Here is a 22,205-nt window from a genome sequence, read left to right as displayed (position 1 = left end):
ATCTATAGGTCATTCTGTATAATAGCTTGACATGCAGCCAAATAACCTGTGAGGTCTTTTCCTCCATAGCCGGAGAAGTCATCAGCTTGTCACAGCTGGCATCTCTCAGTGGACGTCCTCTGCAGAATCCATCGGTCACTAAGCCACTCACTTTGCAGCTGCAGGGTGCCAAACTCACGTTAAGTGGCGCTCAGATGCGGCCGCTGGGTGTGGGGCAGCCTCGGCCAATGCAGGGTGAGTGTCTCCGTTTCCATTTGTTACCCGCTTCCAGTATGTACCTGGTTTACCTAACGTCTTCTGTCCATGTGACAGGGAATGTTCTTCACCTGGTCTCTTCTGGTGGACAGCATCATCTCCTGAGCCAGCCGGCACAGCTTGCCCTAATCCAGGCCTTAGCGCAGCAGGCGGCAGCTCCTACAGCCTCTGTGCCCTCGCAGCTGGTGCAGAATAGTGTCCAGGCGTTATCTGTCCAGTCCCTGCAGCACACATTGCTGAACAGCGCGAACATCCCGACTTCTGCGGCCGCTGGCATGGCACCGCCTGGGCAAGGTGAGCCACCTGGACATTAGAATTAGTTCCTTTGCACTTCTGTCCGGCAATCGTCTGGGAGATGGAATTTGCTTTGTCGCTAGCTCAGTCTCTCTCTCTCTTTCTCTAGTGTCGGCCTCGGGCGTTGTGAAGATTGTGGTTAGACAGGCCACCAGAGAAATCCCAGCAGCTCCACAGCGTCTTCCTCTAGCTCCACCAGTGCGCCCACTGCTCCGTTTCATGCCTGGTCCACATCCAGAGCAAGTGAACGCACGAGAGGGATTTGGGGAGAGGGCGGGTAAGTAGGCACATAGAAGATGATGATGCGTGATACCCTGGCACCCCTGGACTCTGAACGTGACTCTTCTTTTTGCAGCTCCTGTTGTTGCCACCTCCACACTAACCCTGGCAAACAGTCCCCTGCTTATGGTGTCCAGTCCAGCGCTGGCCTCGAGGCTTCCTTCTCCCAGTCCTGTGCCTCCTAGTACAGAGGACTCCCCAGCCCCTCCTATGTCTGGGGTGGCACTGCGACTTCTGGCGACGGGCACTTCTGCCATGCAGCTGACAAACCACCACTCATCCCCTCCCAGACATACACAAAGCCCTGCCCTCCCTCATTCTTCTCCAAACTGCTCCGCAGCGCAGATTGTAGGTCCTGACTGTGGCCCATGTACCGTTCTCTATAAACCTCACAACCCAGACACTGCCCTCACAGATGCCCACACAGTACAGAACGGCAACGGACTGCAGAGGCAGGAGTCTCCTTCCCTGACCCCCAACATCTGCGTACCTACTACTTGTACTGACAGCGCCCTTTATGTCAACCTGGCGCCCAACTCGCCGTCACCTCCTTCCAGCATACCCAAACTGGCGCCTCCCACGTACAACTTAAGCTTAGTACCCGCCCTTCTAGCAAACTCCGCTCCCGCCACAGTGTCCAGCTACAACCCTATGCCCGCTCGTTTCCTGACCAGCCCGGTGTCTCTCCTCACGCTGTCTCCTCTGCCTACTACAAACAGTGGCACCGCCCCAGTCCTGTACACGCACCCTAGTGCCACCACCTTCACCACACTATCTGCTCCCGTGCCAGCTACCTCCGTCTCTGCCACCCTGCCTTTATTGGCTGCCCCTGTGTCTGGCCAGTTAGCACCATTTGCTACTCATTTACCCATTCCGTCCGCCAATAAGAGTTCCTATTCTACAGCGGAGACTGCAACACCTGCTCTCCTCCCAGTGCTCTCTGCCCCGGCCCCCCGGCCAATGCTCTCTGCCCCGGCCCCCCGGCCAGTACTGGCTGCCACGGCCCCCCGGCCATCCCACCTGCCAGCGGCTACAGCTTCTCTGCTGGAGGCACCTATGCTCATGGCTCCTGATGCCGTCCCAGTGCCTCTGCTGGAAGCTTCTGCTTCTGACTCGTTGCCCCCTTTGGTGCTTAATACAGCTCTCAAAATCCCCTCTGTGGCGTCGGCTCCTTTGCCTGTGTTGACTGCATCTAGCGCAGTTTCATTACTGGCGGCAGCGTCATCATCGTCAAAGGTGCCCATTCCTCTGCTGAATGTAAGCCCAGCTTCTAGCATTCCATTGCTGGCCGCAGCTCCCGCGCCCTCTCTCCTAACCCAGTCTCCAGTGTCAGCATTTCAGGCTCCCAGTCCCTGCGAATCGGCCTCCTCACACTCCATTCCGGTCTCACTATCCTCCTCTCTCCTGTCACCCACCTCGTGCCTCGTGCCTGCCAGGCCACACACCATTCCCCTTCCTCCTCTGAGGGTTCCAGCTCCCCAGCCTTCATTATCAGTGCCTGCGTCTGCTCCAGCACCCCTGCCCTTCATGCCAGCCTCCACTCCTATTCCACTACCCCTGCTGCCAGCTTCTACGCCGGCTCCTGTGTCCTGCCTGCCTGTCTCCTCCCATGACCCAGCGTCCTTGCTGCTGGTGCCTGCGCCAGCTCCTTCCCCAGTCTTGTCTTCCTCAATGGCTGCTCCCACTCATCCGTTAGAACCTGCCCCTGTTCCACAGCTGCGTTCCCCAGCCACCCATCCCCTGGTTATGTCCGTGTCCTCCCCCTCAGCTTTGCCGGCAGCCTCACCGTCATTAGTGGTGTCCACTTCTTCTCACATGCCTTTGCTGCCTTCCCATGCGTTTTCTGCAGCTGCTCTGCGGCCCATCCTTTCTTCTGGTGTAGCAGAGCCTAAGTCTGTGCCGTTACCCTGCTCCGCCCTGTCCAGCTCTGCTCCGCAGTACAGCGTATCTCCCTCTACAACACCGAACGTGGAGAACACAGCAGTGACTATCCCAGAGCAGTCTTTGTCGCTGTCCATGGCTGGTCCTCCAGTGGTGAGTGTGACCCTCGGAACACCTACGGAGACTGACATCTCACTGGAGGGAGATGAATCCCGCTCCTCGCAGAACTCCACGGCTCCTACATCTGTGAGGCACCGACGTCAGCTGCCACCTCCGCCTCGTTCACCCTTCTATGTGGTGAGCACTCTCTGCCTAACCTCGGTGTAATGACCGCCATATATGTATGTCTAGGCTTACCATACTATCGCATGCGTTACACAGGTTCTGTGGCTGCGGACTTCTGCCTGTATGTCACCTGGTTTTACTCCGCCACAGAACCTGTGTAATTCATCAGTGTCGTACGGTAAGCCTATGTAGAGGATGCAGTAGATCCCGTGGCGAGACGGCAGGGACCCCGCGGCTGGCATTCTGGCGGGCGGGATGCCGCTGTTGGGATTTGTATGGTCGGCGTTCCGTCCGCCGTTAATACATACTGAACCCCTATGTAGGTGTACACTGACTGGAGTTACATGAGTAAGAAGTGATCTGGGGTCAGGGGGGACATCATGTTAGATACAGCAGTGACAAAAGCGTCATTTCCGCACAGGAGTTGCTGGAGGAACGGCGTCGGAGACAGAAAGTGGAGCGTCTGGAAAGGATTTTTCATTTGAATGAGAGAAGATGCAGCCTGGCTCCTATATATGGCACCGAGGTTCTAAGCGTCTGCACCCTGCGCCACAGCCTCCAGACCAGCGCACTAAGTAGCGTCATCTTCACCCCAGAACAGCGCCTCCAGCAGCTGCGCCCCCTTATTGAGAGGTATGTAACGGCGTGTACGCGTGGCGGTATACTCCCGCAGTCCCCTGCATTACACCTGCGGTCCCTCCCCCTTTTCTTACTTTTAAAAATTCATGGGGCACTTGATGCACCCTAGTGTATACGTATGACAGTGTACTCCCACAGTCCCCTTCCTAACACCTGCATTCCCTGTTGTCGTCCTCCTACCCCCGGTTGTACGTATGACAATGTACTCCCACAGTACCCTGCCTGATACCTGGGTTCCCTGTCCCGTCCCGTCCCCGGGTGTATGTATGACAGTGTACTCCCACAGTCCCCTGCCTGACACCTGCGTTTCCTGTCCCCTCCTGGGTGTGTGTGTGTGACGCCTGCGTTTCCTGTGCCCTCCTGGGTGTGTGTGTGTGTGTGTGACGCCTGCGTTTCCTGTCCCCTCCTGGGTGTGTGTGTGTGACGCCTGTGTTTCCTGTGCCCTCCTGGGTGTGTGAGACGCCTGCGTTTCCTGTCCCCTCCTGGGTGTGTGTGTGTGACGCCTGTGTTTCCTGTGCCCTCCTGGGTGTGTGTGTGACGCCTGCGTTTCCTGTGCCCTCCTGGGTGTGTGTGTGTGTGACGCCTGCGTTTCCTGTGCCCTCCTGGGTGTGTGTGTGTGTGTGACACCTGCGTTTCCTGTGCCCTCCTGGGTGCATGTGTGTGACGCCTGCGTTTCCTGTCCCCTCCTGGGTGTGTGTGTGTGACGCCTGCGTTTCCTGTCCCCTCCTGGGTGTGTGTGTGACGCCTGCGTTTCCTGTGCCCTCCTGGGTGCATGTGTGTGACGCCTGCGTTTCCTGTGCCCTCCTGGGTGTGTGTGTGTGACGCCTGCGTTTCCTGTGCCCTCCTGGGTGTGTGTGTGTGACGCCTGCGTTTCCTGTCCCCTCCTGGGTGTGTGTGTGTGACGCCTGCGTTTCCTGTCCCCTCCTGGGTGTACGTGTGACGCCTGTGTTTCCTGTCCCCTCCTGGGTGTACGTGTGACGCCTGCGTTTCCTGTCCCCTCCTGGGTGTACGTGTGACGCCTGCGTTTCCTGTCCCCTCCTGGGTGTACGTGTGACGCCTGCGTTTCCTGTCCCCTCCTGGGTGTACGTGTGACGCCTGTGTTTCCTGTCCCCTCCTGGGTGTACGTGTGACGCCTGCGTTTCCTGTCCCCTCCTGGGTGTACGTGTGACGCCTGCGTTTCTTGTGCCCTCCTGGGTGTGTGTGTGTGACGCCTGTGTTTCCTATGCCCTCCTGGGGATGTGTGTGTGTGTGTGACGCCTGCGTTTCCTATGCCCTCCTGGGTGTGTGTGTGTGACGCCTGTGTTTCCTGTCCCCTCCTGGGTGTGTGTGTGTGACGCCTGCGTTTCCTGTCCCCTCCTGGGTGCATGTGTGTGACGCCTGCGTTTCCTGTCCCCTCCTGGGTGTGTGTGTGACGCCTGCGTTTCCTGTGCCCTCCTGGGTGCATGTGTGTGACGCCTGCGTTTCCTGTGCCTTCCTGGGTGTGTGTGTGTGACGCCTGCGTTTCCTGTGCCCTCCTGGGTGTGTGTGTGTGACGCCTGCGTTTCCTGTCCCCTCCTGGGTGTGTGTGTGTGACGCCTGCGTTTCCTGTCCCCTCCTGGGTGTACGTGTGACGCCTGTGTTTCCTGTCCCCTCCTGGGTGTACGTGTGACGCCTGCGTTTCCTGTCCCCTCCTGGGTGTACGTGTGACGCCTGCGTTTCCTGTGCCCTCCTGGGTGTGTGTGTGTGACGCCTGTGTTTCCTATGCCCTCCTGGGGGTGTGTGTGTGTGTGTGACGCCTGCGTTTCCTATGCCCTCCTGGGTGTGTGTGTGTGACGCCTGTGTTTCCTGTCCCCTCCTGGGTGTGTGTGTGTGACGCCTGCGTTTCCTGTCCCCTCCTGGGTGTGTGTGTGTGACGCCTGCGTTTCCTGTCCCCTCCTGGGTGTACGTGTGACGCCTGCGTTTCCTGTCCCCTCCTGGGTGTACGTGTGACGCCTGCGTTTCCTGTCCCCTCCTGGGTGTACGTGTGTGACGCCTGTGTTTCCTGTGCCCTCCTGGGTGTACGTGTGACGCCTGCGTTTCCTGTGCCCTCCTGGGTGTGTGTGTGTGACGCCTGTGTTTCCTATGCCCTCCTGGGTGTGTGTGTGACGCCTGCGTTTCCTATGCCCTCCTGGGTGTGTGTGTGTGACGCCTGTGTTTCCTGTCCCCTCCTGGGTGTGTGTGTGTGACGCCTGTGTTTCCTGTCCCCTCCTGGGTGTGTGTGTGTGTGTGACGCCTGCGTTTCCTGTCCCCTCCTGGGTGTACGTGTGACGCCTGCGTTTCCTGTGCCCTCCTGGGTGTGTGTGTGTGACGCCTGCGTTTCCTGTCCCCTCCTGGGTGTGTGTGTGTGACGCCTGCGTTTCCTGTGCCCTCCTGGGTGTGTGTGTGTGTGACGCCTGCGTTTCCTGTGCCCTCCTGGGTGTGTGTGTGTGACGCCTGCGTTTCCTGTGCCCTCCTGGGTGTGTGTGTGTGACGCCTGCGTTTCCTGTGCCCTCCTGGGTGTGTGTGTGTGACGCCTGCGTTTCCTGTGCCCTCCTGGGTGTGTGTGTGTGACGCCTGCGTTTCCTGTCCCCTCCTGGGTGTGTGTGTGTGACGCCTGTGTTTCCTGTGCCCTCCTGGGTGTGTGTGTGTGACGCCTGTGTTTCCTGTGCCCTCCTGGGTGTGTGTGTGTGACGCCTGTGTTTCCTGTCCCCTCCTGGGTGTGTGTGTGTGACGCCTGTGTTTCCTGTCCCCTCCTGGGTGTGTGTGTGTGACGCCTGTGTTTCCTGTCCCCTCCTGGGTGTGTGTGTGTGACGCCTGTGTTTCCTGTCCCCTCCTGGGTGTGTGTGTGTGACGCCTGTGTTTCCTGTCCCCTCCTGGGTGTGTGTGTGTGACGCCTGTGTTTCCTGTCCCCTCCTGGGTGTGTGTGTGTGTGTGTGACGCCTGTGTTTCCTGTCCCCTCCTGGGTGTGTGTGTGTGACGCCTGTGTTTCCTGTCCCCTCCTGGGTGTGTGTGTGTGTGTGACGCCTGTGTTTCCTGTCCCCTCCTGGGTGTGCGTGTGTGACGCCTGTGTTTCTTTTTCATCCACTAGGGGTCACTGGAGTACTCTTGGGATATGGACGGGCGCAGCCGAACAAAGGCACTGAATATTTAAATTTAGGACTCTCCCCCCTCCATATCCCCGAGTACCTCAGTGTACGACCTCAGTGTTTTTTCGGTGCTCACAGCACTAACATCGGCTTGTGGGATTCCCACACTTGTTGGAAGATTTTAATAATTTTTCATTTTTATTTTTAATTTTTTTTAAAAGCACATCCCTTCCCAGTTTCAAGAAAAACATGGGTCCGGGATAGTGCCGCTGCACGGGCAGCGAATGGCGTGTCGGTCCTCACAAAGAGCACCCTCACAGCCACAGACAGCCCACTGCTCCTACAAAGAGCAGCCAGGACTAAAAAGCTGGACGGAGCTTGCACAGAAGAAGCCCGTCGCAGCCATAGATCACTGGAAAGCTGACTGAAAGCTGGACGGAGCTTACACATAGAAGCCCCGTCACAGCTATGACTCACATCACTGAAGCTGGACGGAGCTTACACAGAAGAAGCCCCGTCACAGCCAGGAGTTCTATCACTGAAGCTGGACGGAGCTTACACAGAAGAAGCCCCGTCACAGCCATGACTCACAAGAAGCTGGACGGAGCTTACACAGAAGAAGCCCCGTCACAGCCAGGAGTTCTATCACTGAAGCTGGACGGAGCTTACACATAAGAAGCCCCGTCGCAGCCATGATCAGGAGCAAGTAAGGTAGGCTGGGGAACGGGGCGGTCAGCGCAGACTGCCGCCCCGCTATGTTGGGGTTAATATGCTGCTTTGCCCTCATACCCGCCAAGCCCAGCCGCCCGTCCCAGCGCTCTGTTCGGCAGCTCCGTCCGGCCGCCCAGCAGGGGGGAAGCCATACGCCGCAGACGCTCCCTCACTCTCAGTTTAAACGCCGCTCCGCCGGCCGCCCAGGCAGTCTTCCTGCAGAGAGTTCGGTCGCCCAGCTCCGTCCGGCCGCCCAGCGCCATACGACGTTCCCTCAGTCTCAGTACAAGGTGACAAGTGCAGGCTTCCCGCACACAGCGTTACAGGGGGAAAGGCACGCTGGAGCTGGCGGATCAAATATAAAACAGCAGCAGGGTATATATATATATATATGTCTCAGAGTTATAATACCTGTCCTGGCAGTAATAGGATATTACTGTCTGTAATTTTCACAGTATAATAGGCTATTGAGCCTATATTAAAGGCTGTTATTAACAAGGTTATTCAGCCTATTTATTAATCGGTGATTATCACTGTATAATAGGCTATGGAGCCTATATTAAAGTCTGTGGTTATTACTGTATATTAGGCTATTGAGCCCATATTAATGCTGTATAAATATATTAATGTCTGTAATTATCATAGGCTATTGAGCCTATATATATATTTATTCATAGAGCATGTGTTGTACTCGGCCTGTGATTATACTGTATAATAGGCTATATTAACACGGAAACATTTGTAATTTGTTCTGTGATTATCAGATTCAGCATGGCAAAGGGGCCATTTTAACCAGGCTTCCTGTTGTTTTCCAGTGTGTAATTCTGGAACATTCCTGCCCTACATCTCTAAGCCACCAGAGGCGCAGGGGTGTTAGTGGGAATTTGGTTCGGATTTCACATGCCCATGTGACCTGTTTTTCACATAAAGAATACTCTGGTTTCTCTTCATAGATCTTTCGTTTTTTACTAAAGATTTCCGTAGACAGAAACAACCATGAGTTTCATATAAATATGCTGTTCAGCAATAAAATATATATATGACACATAACAATAAGTCGGCCAAGTGTCTGTCCGTTGCCTATTGTGGTGTCTGTCTGCATAGCGAGTAAGGCTCTAGCGCAGACTAAAAATAATTTTACAAATTCAAATTAAAAGAGCGGTAACATCGGAGTCTCGGAAGTTACTCTGCCACATCTAACAAAAGACAGTCTTTCCAAAGGGCCAATTTCCCTTTGGGTACCAGAGTGTTTATTTGACTGGTCTTCTAATTTAATGCACGATTCTATGTCAAATCTCACACCGATAATTACAAGTGAGAAGGGTACATTAGTCCAGCACTCAGGTAGTGCGGGGGTTTTGACAACCATACATTGCTAGATCCCAGTGAGTCACTGTCTCCATTTTTTACAGAGACTGAGTAGACTCTAACCACTATTTAATCGTTTCCAAAATGACGCGATCCGCCATTGGTAAATGCGTCTGTGTCACACATTATAAAAAACATTTGAGTCACTAGACTCTATGTATGGAAACAAGGAGGATCACTGTTTAAAGAAGTTGCAGAGTATATCTGTAAAGTTTCTGCTAACGCCGGTCACTTTCATCGTCGCTAGTTTAAGCGCGACAAGGCCAGAGCTTGTTGGTCCTAAATTTGACATTACTGCAGCCAGTATCAAAACGGAAATACTTGTGCCGGCGTTTAATCCCTTTAGACTTCAGTTTTTTCAAAGGTACAAAACAGTCACGCCTTGTAAGGACGCTATAGTCAGCAAGCCAGTGGCTTGATGACCTCTTAGGCCATCTCCATGTTCCTATTGTGGAAGCGCGTCTTTACACGTTACATTGGCGGAAGACATCAACTCATGATGTCTCAGCTATTTACAGATTAAAGTACAAGATGCCTCTATTGAACGGTTTGGCAGGTTGCCATTTAGTCTCGGCTGGGTTTCAGCTGTTTTATATCCAGTCAGTAGTACACCAGCAGAGTCAGGGTTACTTATTCCCCTCTGTTTGGGGGAACAAAACCAGACAGCTCCGTCGCAGTCTCAATCAGCAAGTCACTTACTGCAGTTTGAAATTGAATTTTCTGCGGTTAGCATTTGCATATTGGAGCCACAAAATTGCATCATTGCACTTTATCTTCACAAGCGTATTTACCCATTCCGGTTGGTCATAGGTTCTAGCGTTTGCAAAACGCCACAACCATTAACCATTTCAGGTCTACCATTTGGCTTCTGGTCAACGCCTCGGGTATTTACCAAAGTGATGTTGGTGGTAGCTCATCTCAGAGTCCTGACAGTGACAATCTTTCCATACTTAGACTATCTGCTCATAAGAACTCTGTCTCAACAGAGTGCCTCTAACTTAGATGATCTGCTCATAAGAACTCTGTCTCAACAGAGTTCCTCTAATTTGCGCTACTAATATATACTGCGGTGAACGATTCCTAGGTAAGATTATAAATACGGTAAATCAAAGACATTTACCTACTACACATCTAGTAATTAGTGCAAAACACGCACACTAGCGGTACATTGGTGTATTCGCCTGTTAAAAATAATGATGTGTTTCAAAGCACTTTAGTTCGCCGGCCGTCACTCGTGTTTCCCACAGGGGGGCGAGGGTGTATATACTCTGGACGACAGTCTCAGAGGTTCAGGAGTTGTAGTTAAAAAAGAGGTTCTAAAATCACGACAGATTGCTGTCGATAAAAGTCCTGGAACTCCGTGCAATTTTCAATGCACTACATGCTTCGTTTTCAGTCTGACCAAGGGCAGTCAGACAATGCAACGGGAGTTGCATACACAACAACCAGGGAGAACCAAGAAGCCGCATGGCAATGCGGCAGGTAACTCGAATCCTCAATTACCTAGAACACTATTATGTGATGATGTCAACGGGGTCATTCCGTGAGTGGACATCTGATAGACAGATGATCTCACCCGTCAGGATTTATATCCTGAAAACTGGACATTAAATCCAGAGGTGGTTCATATATGAGTCCACAAAAGATTACCCTCAGGTATACATGATGGCATCTCGCCAAATTACAAAAGCTCAGTATGTGTACAAAACAACAGATCACAAGGGCAGTGGCGGTGGAGTGTTTCACATTCATGTGGTCATTCAGCATCGTGTATCTGGCTCCACCATTTTCCGCTGTTCTCTCTCCGTTGCCAAAACGGATCATAAGACAGTTCGTCACAGTCATACTAGTGATATCTCATGGGTTTCGGAGAGCTTGCTTCTCGAATTTCCAGGGAATACTGGCACACGATATTGGCCCGCTCATAATACGTCCAGCCTGTTATAACAGGGAACGTTCTTTTACCCATAGTTACCTATGTACCTATTACCTATGTACCGCAGCTGCGGTTGACGGGGTGAGGGTTCACACCGCCCTCTTAATAAATAGGGCATTACAGTATCGGTTATACCAACCATGTTACAAACTAGTAAGCCGCTTAAGGCAGCTCATTATTACAAAATTTGGTGTGCTTACATAGGTGGTAAAGCTCGGAAGTTTCCGACATCATCCTTCAAGTTACCCGTATTCTGTTAAACGGGGTGGGATGGAAAACGGCGTTTATCTGCACTGAGGGTGCAGGTATCTGTGTGGTAAACTTATTTTCAAAGACGTTTGATTCTATTGCGTCTGTACACACCTTTCTACAAGGTGTCATCAAAGTTCAGACTCCATTTATCCCACCTACAGCGCCAGGTGACTTGAGGTTGGGTTCAGATTTCTTACAGTTTTCATATTTTGAACCCTTACAACAAATGGGGATTAAGTTTCTCACTTTGGAAAACATTTTTCTTCTAGCCTTGGCTTCGGCAAGGGTTTTGTTTTCATATTTGGGTGCCTTGTATTCCAAGCCACCGTATTTGAGTTTTCTCATGACAAAGCAGATCTTCGGACGAATTCCGCTTTCGTATTCTTCACATCAATAAACCAATAGTGGTTCCTGGGTGGACAGCACATTCTAGAATTCTGAATGTGGTACACGCATTACGCGTTTATATATGTCCCGAACGTCTACAGTACGTGATACGGATACGTTGTTTGTTCTCGATGATGCTGCCAACTGGAGTTAGCCAGTTTCTCAACAGACATTATCCAGTTGGATAATAATGACTACAAGTCAGGCTTACTTTAAGGCTAAGTTACAATCGCCTACGTCAGTAATAGCTCATCCCACAGGTTCTGTGGGAATGTCAGACCCAGCGGGTCGCGGCTACATAGCCTTCAGTGCACCACGTTTGTGCACGCTTACACGTTATAAATGGTGGCGTCATCAGCATCTAGCTTTGGCTGCCTACTGTTACAAGTATCAAACAGCTCTCCCGCCCACGAGGGAAGCTTTGGTACGTCCCAAGAGTACTCCAGTGACCCCTAGTGGATGAAAAAGAAAATAGGATTTTGGTGCTTACCAGGTAAATCCTTTTCTTTGAATCCATAGGGGGCACTGGACGCCCACCCAGAGCAGTTTTACCTGGGTTGTTTTAAGCTCAAAGGAGCTTAGGGTAACACGTTTTACCTAGTTGGTATTAAGCTCAGAGGAGCTTATGGTAACACATTTTCACCGATTGGTTCAAATTATAAAGTTCTATCGGTTATGGGTCAACTTTGTTGTTGTCCGTTATGTTATAGGAATTCTCCATTGTCAACCTCTCTATATAGTTCCTGTTCGCTCAGTAAAAAACACTGAGGTCGTACACTGAGGTACTCGGGGATATGGAGGGGTGAGAGTCCTAAATTTAAATATTCAGTGCCTTTGTTCGGCTGCGCCCGTCCATATCCCAAGAGTACTCCAGTGCCCCCTATGGATTCAAAGAAAAGGATTTACCTGGTAAGTACCAAAATCCTATTTTCCTGTGCCCTCCTGGGTGTGTGTGTGTGACGCCTGTGTTTCCTGTGCACTCCTGGGTGTGTGTGTGTGACGCCTGCGTTTCCTGTGCCCTCCTGGGTGTGTGTGTGTGACGCCTGTGTTTCCTATGCCCTCCTGGGTGTGTGTGTGTGTGACGCCTGCGTTTCCTATGCCCTCCTGGGTGTGTGTGTGTGACGCCTGCGTTTCCTGTGCCCTCCTGGGTGTGTGTGTGTGACGCCTGTGTTTCCTATGCCCTCCTGGGTGTGTGTGTGTGACGCCTGCGTTTCCTGTCCCCTCCTGGGTGTGTGTGTGACGCCTGTGTTTCCTGTGCCCTCCTGGGTGTGTGTGTGTGACGCCTGCGTTTCCTGTCACCTCCTGGGTGTGTGTGTGACGCCTGTGTTTCCTGTGCCCTCCTGGGTGTGTGTGTGTGACGCCTGCGTTTCCTGTGCCCTCCTGGGTGTGTGTGTGTGACGCCTGCGTTTCCTGTGCCCTCCTGGGTGTGTGTGTGTGACGCCTGCGTTTCCTGTGCCCTCCTGGGTGTGTGTGTGACGCCTGTGTTTCCTGTGCCCTCCTGGGTGTGTGTGTGTGACGCCTGCGTTTCCTATGCCCTCCTGGGTGTGTGTGTGTGACGCCTGCGTTTCCTGTGCCCTCCTGGGTGTGTGTGTGTGACGCCTGTGTTTCCTGTGCCCTCCTGGGTGTGTGTGTGTGACGCCTGCGTTTCCTGTCCCCTCCTGGGTGTGTGTGTGTGACGCTTGCGTTTCCTGTCCCCTCCTGGGTGTACGTGTGACGCCTGCGTTTCCTGTCCCCTCCTGGATGTACGTGTGACGCCTGCGTTTCCTGTCCCCTCCTGGGTGTACGTGTGACGCCTGCGTTTCCTGTCCCCTCCTGGGTGTACGTGTGACGCCTGTGTTTCCTGTCCCCTCCTGGGTGTACGTGTGACGCCTGCGTTTCCTGTCCCCTCCTGGGTGTGTGTGTGTATGTGTGACGCCTGTGTTTCCTGTCCCCTCCTGGGTGTACGTGTGACGCTTGCGTTTCCTGTCCCCTCCTGGGTGTACGTGTGACGCCTGCGTTTCCTGTCCCCTCCTGGGTGTACGTGTGACGCCTGCGTTTCCTGTGCCCTCCTGGGTGTACGTGTGACGCCTGCGTTTCCTGTGCCCTCCTGGGTGTACGTGTGACGCCTGCGTTTCCTGTCCCCTCCTGGGTGTACGTGTGACGCCTGCGTTTCCTGTCCCCTCCTGGGTGTACGTGTGACGCCTGCGTTTCCTGTGCCCTCCTGGGTGTGTGTGTGACGCCTGCGTTTCCTGTGCCCTCCTGGGTGTGTGTGTGTGACGCCTGCGTTTCCTGTCCCCTCCTGGGTGTGTGTGTGTGTGACGCCTGTGTTTCCTGTCCCCTCCTGGGTGTGTGTGTGACGCCTGTGTTTCCTGTCCCCTCCTGGGTGTGTGTGTGTGACGCCTGTGTTTCCTGTCCCCTCCTGGGTGTGTGTGTGTGACGCCTGTGTTTCCTGTCCCCTCCTGGGTGTGTGTGTGTGACGCCTGTGTTTCCTGTGCCCTCCTGGGTGTGTGTGTGTGACGCCTGCGTTTCCTGTGCCCTCCTGGGTGTGTGTGTGACGCCTGCGTTTCCTGTGCCCTCCTGGGTGTGTGTGTGTGTGTGACGCCTGCGTTTCCTGTCCCCTCCTGGGTGTGTGTGTGTGACGCCTGCGTTTCCTATGCCCTCCTGGGTGTGTGTGTGAGACGCCTGTGTTTCCTGTGCCCTCCTGGGGGGGGGGTGTGACGCCTGCGTTTCCTGTCCCCTCCTGGGTGTGTGTGTGTGACGCCTGTGTTTCCTGTCCCCTCCTGGGTGTACGTGTGACGCCTGCGTTTCCTGTCCCCTCCTGGGTGTACGTGTGACGCCTGCGTTTCCTGTCCCCTCCTGGGTGTGTGTGACGCCTGCGTTTCCTGTCCCCTCCTGGGTGTGTGTGTGTGACGCCTGCGTTTCCTGTGCCCTCCTGGGTGTGTGTGTGTGACGCCTGTGTTTCCTATGCCCTCCTGGGTGTGTGTGTGTGACGCCTGTGTTTCCTGTGCCCTCCTGGGTGTGTGTGTGTGTGACGCCTGTGTTTCCTGTGCCCTCCTGGGTGTGTGTGTGTGTGTGACGCCTGTGTTTCCTGTCCCCTCCTGGGTGTACGTGTGACGCCTGCGTTTCCTGTCCCCTCCTGGGTGTACGTGTGACGCCTGCGTTTCCTGTCCCCTCCTGGGTGTACGTGTGACGCCTGCGTTTCCTGTCCCCTCCTGGGTGTGTGTGTGTGACGCCTGTGTTTCCTGTCCCCTCCTGGGTGTGTGTGTGTGACGCCTGTGTTTCCTGTGCCCTCCTGGGTGTGTGTGTGTGACGCCTGCGTTTCCTGTGCCCTCCTGGGTGTGTGTGTGACGCCTGCGTTTCCTGTGCCCTCCTGGGTGTGTGTGTGTGTGTGACGCCTGCGTTTCCTGTCCCCTCCTGGGTGTGTGTGTGTGACGCCTGCGTTTCCTATGCCCTCCTGGGTGTGTGTGTGAGACGCCTGTGTTTCCTGTGCCCTCCTGGGGGGGGGTGTGACGCCTGCGTTTCCTGTCCCCTCCTGGGTGTGTGTGTGTGACGCCTGTGTTTCCTGTCCCCTCCTGGGTGTACGTGTGACGCCTGCGTTTCCTGTCCCCTCCTGGGTGTACGTGTGACGCCTGCGTTTCCTGTCCCCTCCTGGGTGTGTGTGACGCCTGCGTTTCCTGTCCCCTCCTGGGTGTGTGTGTGTGACGCCTGCGTTTCCTGTGCCCTCCTGGGTGTGTGTGTGTGACGCCTGTGTTTCCTATGCCCTCCTGGGTGTGTGTGTGTGACGCCTGTGTTTCCTGTGCCCTCCTGGGTGTGTGTGTGTGTGACGCCTGTGTTTCCTGTGCCCTCCTGGGTGTGTGTGTGTGTGACGCCTGTGTTTCCTGTCCCCTCCTGGGTGTACGTGTGACGCCTGCGTTTCCTGTCCCCTCCTGGGTGTACGTGTGACGCCTGCGTTTCCTGTCCCCTCCTGGGTGTACGTGTGACGCCTGCGTTTCCTGTCCCCTCCTGGGTGTGTGTGTGTGACGCCTGCGTTTCCTGTGCCCTCCTGTGTGTGTGTGTGTGTGTGTGTGACGCCTGCGTTTCCTGTCCCCTCCTGGGTGTGTGTGTGTGACGCCTGCGTTTCCTGTCCCCTCCTGGGTGTGTGTGTGACGCCTGCGTTTCCTGTCCCCTCCTGGGTGTACGTGTGACGCCTGCGTTTCCTGTGCCCTCCTGGGTGTACGTGTGACGCCTGCGTTTCCTGTGCCCTCCTGGGTGTGTGTGTGTGTGACGCCTGCGTTTCCTGTCCCCTCCTGGGTGTACGTGTGACGCCTGCGTTTCCTGTGCCCTCCTGGGTGTGTGTGTGACGCCTGTGTTTCCTGTCCCCTCCTGGGTGTGTGTGTGACGCCTGCGTTTGCTGTGCCCTCCTGGGTGTACGTGTGTGACGCCTGTGTTTCCTGTGCCCTCCTGGGTGTGTGTGTGACGCCTGTGTTTCCTGTGCCCTCCTGGGAGTGTGTGTGTGACGCCTGCGTTTCCTGTCCCCTCCTGGGTGTGTGTGTGACGCCTGTGTTTCCTGTGCCCTCCTGGGTGTGTGTGTGTGACGCCTGCGTTTCCTGTCCCCTCCTGGGTGTGTGTGTGTGACGCCTGTGTTTCCTGTGCCCTCCTGAGTGTGTGTGTGACGCCTGTGTTTCCTGTGCCCTCCTGGGTGTGTGTGTGACGCCTGTGTTTCCTGTGCCCTCCTGGGTGTGTGTGTGTGACGCCTGTGTTTCCTGTGCCCTCCTGGGTGTGTGTGTGTGACGCCTGTGTTTCCTGTGCCCTCCTGGGTGTGTGTGTGTGACGCCTGCGTTTCCTGTCCCCTCCTGGGTGTGTGTGTGTGTGACGCCTGTGTTTCCTGTGCCCTCCTGGGTGTGTGTGTGACGCCTGTGTTTCCTGTGCCCTCCTGGGTGTGTGTGTGACGCCTGCGTTTCCTGTCCCCTCCTGGGTGTGTGTGTGTGTGTGTGTGTGTGTGTGACGCCTGCGTTTCCTGTGCCCTCCTGGGTGTGTGTGTGACGCCTGCGTTTCCTATGCCCTCCTGGGTGTGTGTGTGACGCCTGCGTTTCCTGTGCCCTCCTGGGAGTGTGTGTGACGCCTGTGTTTCCTGTGCCCTCCTGGGTGTGTGTGTTTGACGCCTGCGTTTCCTGTCCCCTCCTGGGTGTACGTGTGACGCCTGCGTTTCCTGTGCCCTCCTGGGTGTGTGTGTGACGCCTGCGTTTCCTGTGCCCTCCTGGGTGTGTGTGTGACGCCTGCGTTTCCTGTGCCCTCCTGTGTGTGTGTGTGTGTGTGTGTGTGTGTGTGTGTGTGTGTGTGTGTGTGACGCCTGTGTTTTCTGTCCCCTCCTGGGTGTGTGTGTGTGTGACGCCTGTGTTTCCTGTCCCCTCCTTGGTGTGTGTGTGACGCCTGCGTTTCCTGTGCCCTCCTGGGAGTGTGTGACGCCTGCGTTTCCTGTGCCCTCCTGTGTGTGTGTGTGTGTGTGTGTGTGTGTGTGACGCCTGCGTTTCCTGTGCCCTCCTGGGTGTGTGTGTGACGCCTGTGTTTCCTGTGCCCTCCTGGGTGTGTGTGTGTGACGCCTGTGTTTCCTGTGCCCTCCTGTGTGTGTGTGTGTGTGTGTGTGTGTGTGTGTGTGTGTGTGTGTGACGCCTGTGTTTCCTGTCCCCTCCTGTGTGTGTGTGTGTGTGTGTGTGTGACGCCTGTGTTTCCTGTCCCCTCCTGGGTGTGTGTGTGACGCCTGCGTTTCCTGTGCCCTCCTGGGAGTGTGTGACGCCTGCGTTTCCTGTGCCCTCCTGTGTGTGTGTGTGACGCCTGCGTTTCCTGTGCCCTCCTGGGTGTGTGTGTGTGACGCCTGTGTTTCCTGTCCCCTCCTGGGTGTGTGTGTGACGCCTGCGTTTCCTGTGCCCTCCTGGGAGTGTGTGACGCCTGCGTTTCCTGTGCCCTCCTGTGTGTGTGTGTGTGTGTGTGACGCCTGTGTTTCCTGTCCCCTCCTGGGTGTGTGTGTGACGCCTGCGTTTCCTGTGCCCTCCTGTGTGTGTGTGTGTGTGTGTGTGTGTGTGTGTGTGTGTGTGTGACGCCTGCGTTTCCTGTGCCCTCCTGTGTGTGTGTGTGTGTGTGTGTGTGTGTGTGTGTGTGACGCCTGTGTTTCCTGTCCCCTCCTGGGAGTGTGTGACGCCTGCGTTTCCTGTGCCCTCCTGGGTGTACGTGTGACGCCTGCGTTTCCTGTGCCCTCCTGGGTGTACGTGTGACGCCTGCGTTTCCTGTGCCCTCCTGGGTGTGTGTGTGTGACGCCTGCGTTTCCTGTGCCCTCCTGTGTGTGTGTGACGCCTGTGTTTCCTGTGCCCTCCTGGGTGTACGTGTGACGCCTGCGTTTCCTGTGCCCTCCTGGGTGTGTGTGTGTGACGCCTGCGTTTCCTGTCCCCTCCTGGGGGTGTGTGACGTCTGTGTTTCCTGTGCCCTCCTGGGTGTACGTGTGACGCCTGCGTTTCCTGTGCCCTCCTGGGTGTACGTGTGACGCCTGCGTTTCCTGTGCCCTCCTGGGTGTACGTGTGACGCCTGCGTTTCCTGTGCCCTCCTGGGTGTACGTGTGACGCCTGCGTTTCCTGTGCCCTCCTGGGTGTATGTGTGACGCCTGCGTTTCCTTTCCCTTCCTGGGTGTACGTGTAACGCCTGCGTTTGTCTCCCGCAGGTTTATATTTGCGATGCCTCCCGTGGAGGCCCCACCGATTAGCCTGCATACCTCTCATCCTCCGCCCTCGCTCATCCTTCAAGAGTCTGTGTTTAAAGACACATTATCCAGGGAACTGACCCCACACAGCCGCTGTCTGCATCGCATCATCTCCAATATGAGGACGCAGTTCCCAGACCTGCGACTTATACAGTATGACTGTGGTAAGTGAAGCGGACTCTGCTGCTTGGTGTCTCCAGTCTAGTCATCCCATTAATGTGAGACGGGCGAGGCCTCAGTAACGCACCTCCTCTGATGCCCCTTCCCGCAGGAAAGCTCCAGACCCTAGATCGCCTGCTGCGCCAGCTGAAGTCAGGAGGCCATCGGGTTCTGTTATTCACTCAGATGACACGGATGTTGGATGTCCTGGAGCAATTTCTCAATTATCACGGACACATATATCTGCGACTCGACGGGTCCACGCGTGTGGAGCAGAGACAGGTAATGAGGAAATACAATCAGCGCTGAGGTAATGAGGAGGTGGGATCAGGTGGGCCCATGTGACCTGCTTGGGGTGTCACCCAGTGATGTGGGTAATGGAGGCATGGCCAGCGCTGAGGTAATGAGTAGGTGGGATCAGGTGGGCCCATGTGACCTGCTGTGGGGGTGTCACCTGGTGATGTGGGTAATGGAGGCATGGCCAGCGCTGAGGTAATGAGTAGGTGGGATCAGGTGGGCCCATGTGACCTGCTGGGGGTGTCACCTGGTGATGTGGGTAATGGAGGCATGGCCAGCGCTGAGGTAATGAGTAGGTGGGATCAGGTGGGCCCATGTGACCTGCTGGGGGTGTCACCTGGTGATGTGGGTAATGGAGGCATGGCCAGCGCTGAGGTAATGAGTAGGTGGGATCAGGTGGGCCCATGTGACCTGCTGGGGGTGTCACCTGGTGATGTGGGTAATGGAGGCATGGCCAGCGCTGAGGTAATGAGTAGGTGGGATCAGGTGGGCCCATGTGACCTGCTGGGGGTGTCACCCAGTGATGTGGGTAATGGAGGCATGGCCAGCGCTGAGGTAATGAGTAGGTGGGATCAGGTGGGCCCATGTGACCTGCTGGGGGTGTCACCTGGTGATGTGGGTAATGGAGGCATGGCCAGCGCTGAGGTAATGAGTAGGTGGGATCAGGTGGGCCCATGTGACCTGCTGGGGGTGTCACCTGGTGATGTGGGTAATGGAGGCATGGCCAGCGCTGAGGTAATGAGTAGGTGGGATCAGGTGGGCCCATGTGACCTGCTGGGGGTGTCACCTGGTGATGTGGGTAATGGAGGCATGGCCAGCGCTGAGGTAATGAGTAGGTGGGATCAGGTGGGCCCATGTGACCTGCTGGGGGTGTCACCTGGTGATGTGGGTAATGGAGGCATGGCCAGCGCTGAGGTAATGAGTAGGTGGGGTCATGTGACCTGTGGGGGTGTCACCCGGTGATGTGGGTAATGGAGGCATGGCCAGCGCTGAGGTAATGAGTAGGTGGGATCAGGTGGGCCCATGTAACCTGCTGGGGGTGTCACCCGGTGATGTGGGTAATGGAGGCATGGCCGGCGCTGAGGTAATGAGTAGGTGGGATCAGGTGGGCCCATGTGACCTGCTGGGGGTGTGACCCGGTGATGTGGGTAATGGAGGCATGGCCGGCGCTGAGGTAATGAGTAGGTGGGATCAGGTGGGCCCATGTGACCTGCTGGGGGTGTCACCCGGTGATGTGGGTAATGGAGGCATGGCCGGCGCTGAGGTAATGAGTAGGTGGGATCAGGTGGGCCCATGTGACCTGCTGGGGGTGTCACCCGGTGATGTGTGTAATGGAGGCATGGCCAGCCCTGAGGTAATGAGTAGGTGGGATCAGGTGGGCACATGTGACCTGCTGGGGGTGTCACCTGGTGATGTGGGTAATGGAGGCATGGCCAGCGCTGAGGTAATGAGTAGGTGGGATCAGGTGGGCCCATGTGACCTGCTGGGGGTGTCACCCAGTGATGTGGGTAATGGAGGCATGGCCAGCGCTGAGGTAATGAGTAGGTGGGATCAGGTGGGCCCATGTGACCTGCTGGGGGTGTCACCCGGTGATGTGTTTAATGGAGGCATGGCCAGCGCTGAGGTAATGAGTAGGTGGGATCAGGTGGGCCCATTTGACCTTGTGGGGGTGTCAACCGGTGATGTGGGTAATTGAGGCATGGCCAGCACTGAGGTGGTGAGTAGGTGGGCACTGGAGCACACGGAGAGCATTCCATAAACTACAGATAAGGTGGTTAATGAGGACACGTGTCCGTCTACTGACAGGGCTGCTTGTTGGACTTTGTGGATTCCTATGTAAGGTCAGTCTTGATAATGATGGTGCGAATTAAGTCAAATTGTTTCTTGCTCAACTCTCCCCACCCCATATTGTCATTCATTATTTCAAAGGAGATGCCCTTTTTCTTTTTCATCCACTAGGGGTCACTGGAGTACTCTTGGGATATGGACGGCGTAGCAGAACAAAGGCACTGAATATTTAAATTTAGAACTCTCCACCCCTCCATATCCCAGAGTACCTCAGTGTACGAACCCAGTGTTTTTTCTGTGCTCAAAGCACTAACATCGGCTTGTGGGATTCCCACACTTGTTGGAAGATTTTATTAATTTTTCATTTTTATTTTTAATTTTTTTTTAATAGCACATCCCTTCCCAGTTTCAAGAAAGACATGGGTCCGGGATAGTGCCGCTGCACGGGCAGCGCATGGCGTGTCGGTCCTCACAAAGAGCACCCTCACAGCCACAGACAGCCCACTGCTCCTGCAAAGAGCAGCCAGGACTAGAGAGCTGGACGGAGCTTACACAGAAGAAGCCCCGTCGCAGCCATAGATCACTGGAAAGCTGACTGAAAGCTGGATGGAGCTTACACATAGAAGCCCCGTCGCAGCCAGGACTACAGAGCTGGACGGAGCTTACACATAGAAGCCCCGTCGCAGCCAGGACTACAGAGCTGGACGGAGCTTACACAGAAGAAGCCCCGTCACAGCCATGAGTTACATCACTGAAGCTGGACGGAGCTTACACATAAGAAGCCCGTCGCAGCCATGATCAGGAGCAAGCAAGGTAGGCTGGGGAACGGGGCGGTCAGCGCAGGCTGCCGCCCCGCTATGTTGGGGTTAATATGTTGCTTCGCCGCTCATACGCCCGCCAAGCCCCAGCCGCTACGTCTGCAAGCCGCCCGTCCCAGCGCTCCGTTCTACCGCCCAGCTCCGTCCGGCCGCCCAGCAGGGGGGAAGCCATACTCGGTCTCAGTATGACCGCCGCTCCGTCCGGCCGCCCAGCACCATCCACCCACAAGTGCCAGTGCAGGCTTCCCGCAGAGAGTTCGGCCGCCCAGCTCCGTCCGGCCGCCCAGCGCCATACGGCCGCAGACGCTCCCTCAGTCTCAGTACAGAGACGGTGACATGCCAGTGCAGGCTTCCCGCAGACACACAGCGTTACAGGGGGGAAGAGGCACGGTGGAAGCTGGCGGATCAAGTATATACAGGTTGAGTATCCCTTATCCAAAATGCTTGGGAACAGAAGTATTTTGGATATCGGATTTTTCCATATTTTGGAATAATTGCATACTATAATGAGAGATCATGGTGATGGGACCTAAATCTAAGCAGAGAATGCATTTATGTTACATATACACCTTATACACACAGCCTGAAGGTAATTTTAGCCAATATTTTTTATAACTTTGTGCATTAAACAAAGTGTGTCTACATTCACACAATTCATTTATGTTTCATATACACCTTATACACACAGCCTGAAGGTCATTTAATACAATATTTTTAATAACTTTGTGTATTAAACAAAGTTTGTGTACATTGAGCCATCAGAAAACAAAGGTTTCACTATCTCACTCTCACTCAAAAAAGTCCGTATTTCGGAATATTCCGTATTTCGGAATATTTGGATATGGGATACTCAACCTGTATATATATGTCACAGGTATTTATAATGTATTGTTACCTGTCCTGGCAGTAATAGGCTATTGAATCTATATTACTGTCTGTGATTTTCACGGTATAATAGGCTATTGAGCCTATATTAATGGCTGTTATTAACACTGTAAATAGGCTATGGAGCCTATATTAAGACTGTGGTTATCACTGTATAATAGGCTATTGAGCCCATATTAATG

General features: G+C 54.8%; 1 protein-coding gene and 1 non-coding gene across 2 annotated transcripts in view; both read left to right on the top strand.

Moving 5' to 3' along the window:
• The window catches only part of SRCAP (Snf2 related CREBBP activator protein), a 77,057-nt gene that overhangs the window by 31,457 nt on the left and 23,395 nt on the right, over positions 1–22,205 (top strand). The window contains exons 19-25 of the mRNA XM_063933030.1: positions 70–234; positions 313–549; positions 659–826; positions 905–3,006; positions 3,416–3,627; positions 18,038–18,240; positions 18,348–18,517. Coding sequence (XP_063789100.1) covers positions 70–234; positions 313–549; positions 659–826; positions 905–3,006; positions 3,416–3,627; positions 18,038–18,240; positions 18,348–18,517 — 3,257 coding nt within the window. The remainder of the gene's footprint in view (positions 1–69; positions 235–312; positions 550–658; positions 827–904; positions 3,007–3,415; positions 3,628–18,037; positions 18,241–18,347; positions 18,518–22,205) is intronic.
• Positions 8,359–8,472, top strand: LOC134946931 (U5 spliceosomal RNA). The gene has a single exon (XR_010182481.1). It is a non-coding gene; the product is annotated as a U5 spliceosomal RNA (small nuclear RNA).

This window comes from Pseudophryne corroboree, chromosome 7, assembly GCF_028390025.1.
Source record: "Pseudophryne corroboree isolate aPseCor3 chromosome 7, aPseCor3.hap2, whole genome shotgun sequence".
Lineage (NCBI taxonomy): Eukaryota > Metazoa > Chordata > Amphibia > Anura > Myobatrachidae > Pseudophryne > Pseudophryne corroboree.
Note: the sequence above shows the minus strand (reverse complement) of the source record. Positions and strands in the feature narration are given on the sequence as shown.